This window comes from Aegilops tauschii, chromosome 5 (assembly GCF_002575655.3).
Source record: "Aegilops tauschii subsp. strangulata cultivar AL8/78 chromosome 5, Aet v6.0, whole genome shotgun sequence".
Lineage (NCBI taxonomy): Eukaryota > Viridiplantae > Streptophyta > Magnoliopsida > Poales > Poaceae > Aegilops > Aegilops tauschii.
The window spans coordinates 254011684-254015113 of NC_053039.3; the positions used below are offsets into that span (position 1 = coordinate 254011684).

General features: G+C 48.5%; 1 protein-coding gene across 1 annotated transcript; it reads left to right on the forward strand.

Annotated features, from left to right (window-relative positions):
• Positions 1–253: 253 nt before the first annotated feature.
• Positions 254–2656, forward strand: LOC141022365 (uncharacterized). The gene is made up of 4 exons (XM_073498615.1): positions 254–343; positions 1505–1908; positions 2095–2205; positions 2314–2656. Exons 1-4 carry the CDS (start codon positions 254–256, stop codon positions 2654–2656), a joined length of 948 nt encoding a protein of 315 aa, XP_073354716.1.
• Positions 2657–3430: the final 774 nt, after the last annotated feature.

A 3430-nucleotide genomic window follows, 5' to 3' on the forward strand; every position in this document is an offset into this window, starting at 1 on the left:
CTGTGCGCTAGTTCTGGAATCGCTTCTAAACAAATAAGAACCAGATTGTGGACTGTCTTGACGCAGATGCCATCGCATCCTTCAGGCATATATCATCGATGAATGCTTGCCAGGGAACTTAGGCATGTCAAACCAAGGACCATGGCAGACCTCTCCCAGCTGATGACTAGATTCTGTGCTGGTGAAAATAACTGGCTTGTTCAAAAGCAGCGCTGAGGAGGTTCTCTCGGCACGTCCGAGGTGCGTGACGGGAATGGAGAACCCCGACGCAATCGACGAAATAAGCGTTGCAACAGAAGCGTCAGCAACACCGAGGGATTCAGCAAGCTACGCCGAGGTGGCGGTAAAAGAAAGCCTTTCCAAGGTGGAGGTGGCACGCAACTAGATAAGATACTGAATCAACCCTGTGCCATCCACGGAAATCCTGAGAAGCCGGCTAGTCATACCAACCATAAATGTTGGGTGATCAAGCAAGTGTGAAGGTTGCGTCCGAGAACCAGGGCAAGAGCCAGCCCCGCAATAATGATAACGGGGATAGAGACCAACCCGAGTCGAGCAACGCTAGCTAGAAACAGTTCCCTCCTGATATTAATGATGTGAATGCTACACACGTCACCAGAAAGGAGACAGCGTGCGCTCCGTGATGTATATGTCGTGGAGCCCGCTGAACAAAAATACTACCCGCGATGTATGTCATGTTGGTCACTGGGTGAAATATTTGGGATCAACTTGAGCGTCCACCCCGAATCCATAGAAGTGTTGCGTGTTATTTAACACGGTACAATCATAAATGCTCACCATACACGCACACACACTCATTTATGAAAGCATGCACGCACGTATATCCTACCTCTATGAGCGCCTCTAGTTATTGAACTGGCACAACATCCTGAAATTGCGGAAGTAACGTACTAGTAGTCCATGAAAATACTCATCTCGGTGCCAAATTCCCATTCATTCCATGCATGCTCCTTAATTGACTAGCATGTTGACTACCAATAAGCTCAGTATCTACTACAACGTGTCAGGTTCAATTTCCCCATGCGGTGTAGCTGCGGCCACAAATTAACAATCCCTGTATAGAGGTAGCCAGGTACTCCCTCCGTCCCATAATATAAAAACATTTTTTAAACTAATGTAGTGTCAAAAACGTTTTTATATTATGGGACAGAGGGAGTAAAAAACAAAGATGCATGTATCTTGGCAATTTTGTGCGCTAACCATATGATCGGTCTCTGGTCCAATTTACCAGCTCTTTCTTTATGCGTTCCATCAGAAGAAAATATTCCTAGCTAGCCACAAAACCTCGCCCTGGTCAAAAGTCTCACTCCACCCCCTCGTGCTCACCCAGTCTCACTAACGCGTTGCCAACTTGCCATGCACTCACACTGTGAAACGGACTCCTCACTTGTTCTTTACAGTTTAAACTCAAAGGTACACATCAAGGACACAGAAGGTACAAATCGACCGATATATTCCGCTGGTGTTTCTCTCCCATATATAGCTATCAAGAGCTTGCAAGCAGCCTGACACCCTCACTAGCCTAGAAAACGCAACGGCAAAACATATGGATCACAGCAAGAACCGCGACCATGGCCTCGCAGAGATCGAGGCGCTGCTGCGGCGGGAGCAGGAGCTCGTGACGCAGCTCCGGGCGCTCATCCTTCCACAACTCCACAACGTGGATAGCGGGTCGGCCGAGCTCGCCGTCCAGCTCTTCGACGACGCGATCCGCTGCACCACCAGCGTCGTATCTAAGCTGTTCACTGCTGGAAGTGGAGCGACCATCGAGCTCATCGACGACAAGTCCTTAGTGAGGAAGAACAGCACTGGTACTACTGCTACTGCTATCGATGATAAGATGGACGAACAGGCGAAACCTAGCTGCATCGTTGGTCGAAAGAGAAGGTGCGTGTATATGTTATGTGATATGCATGGATATTGATCGTTTCCAGTTAACCTCATGGCTCATGCATGCACACAATAGTAGGTCTATCAGGCTAATCGATTCTAAATTCAATTGGGACATCTTATATATCTTCAGTTCGCATGATCAAGATCACTTCTAAACAAATACTACCTCACATCTTGTAGGAGGAACGACGGCAAGCGATCAAGATCACTCGTGACCAATGTTCCGCATTATGATGGTCACCAGTGGAGAAAATATGGGCAGAAGAACATCAACGGAAGGCAACATGCTAGGTAACTAATTACACTAAACAAAACACACATACATCTTTCGTTAGCAGATAAGTATAGCTGGTTATGGACAACCAATCATGCGCAAAGATTAAACTTGTGATTAAACAGGAGCTACTACAGATGCACCTACACAGAACGGAACTGCTCAGCAACTAAGACAGTTCAGCAACAAGATCAAGATGGCGGCAGTTCTATTTATTCCGCAGACGCTGGTGAGGATCAGGGTGCAAAGTACACTGTCGTGTACTACGGTGATCACACATGCAAGGCCAGCGACAACATCAGTAACAACATTATCGATCATCTGCCCAATCTTGTAGATATAGATCTTCGGAGGGGCGATACAGAGCGAGTAACGTTAGAAATTCCAGAGTTCGAGATGGAATTAGATGTGCCGGCTCTGCTAGAGGTGTTCAACAATTCTCAGCTGAATTGGGAGATCGTATGCTAGCCAGTTAGCATAAATATTTGTTTAACTTAAGCATGTTTGGGTGAGTGCTCAAATTGGATGGTAAATTATTTCAATGGTTCTTGATGAATGATTCTTTAGAAACACAGTGTTGGCGCCGAGCCCTAGCTTGCTCTTTGCGCCGGTGCCCAGCTCCCTCTCGCTCTCTCTCGCACGAACGAATATAGAAGAAAGAGGAGACACAGGACTCGGTGGTGTTTTTCCGGCGCACATACGCCAGCCACACGAACGGCTTCTTCCTTGAGCACGAACTCGAGCCACACACACGAAAGACTATCAGAGACTACATCTCTCCTAGCTCCTCCGCACACTACACAACACCAATACATGGCTTATATAGCCGGACTCACACCAGGCCAGTGGCCGCATACACCACTAACTCACGTACGCACGTACCACACCGGCCACTACCACATGACCCGGCCACTACGTTGGCACTAACGACCTGCAACTAACTCCTTGGATTCCTTCATGAGGAGGCCAACTAACTGATCCACATGCAACTCGCACATGCATGGCCCAGCCGCTGCTCTCGGCCAGGACACCAACGTTGCGCCAACTGACCAAAGGCACGATGCAAGTCCCGGCAGCCCACTCACGCGGCCGGACGACCAGCCTCCATCCTGCATGTCAAGATCATTCCTAACATTCTCTCCCTAATCTTGACTTCGCCATCGTCGGAGTTGTTGCAGCTCTCGTCGTTGTCGTCGTCACGAGCGTAACCCAGCCCGCGGACCAGACCTGGCGCAACGATGC

Coding starts and splice junctions, on each gene's coding strand:
- LOC141022365 (XM_073498615.1), top strand. CDS start 254: ATGGAGAACCCCGACGCAATCGACGAAATAAGCGTTGCAACAGAAGCG. Junction 1,909..2,094: donor ATCGTTGGTCGAAAGAGAAG/GTGCGTGTATAT, acceptor CACATCTTGTAG/GAGGAACGACGGCAAGCGAT. Junction 2,206..2,313: donor AACGGAAGGCAACATGCTAG/GTAACTAATTAC, acceptor GTGATTAAACAG/GAGCTACTACAGATGCACCT.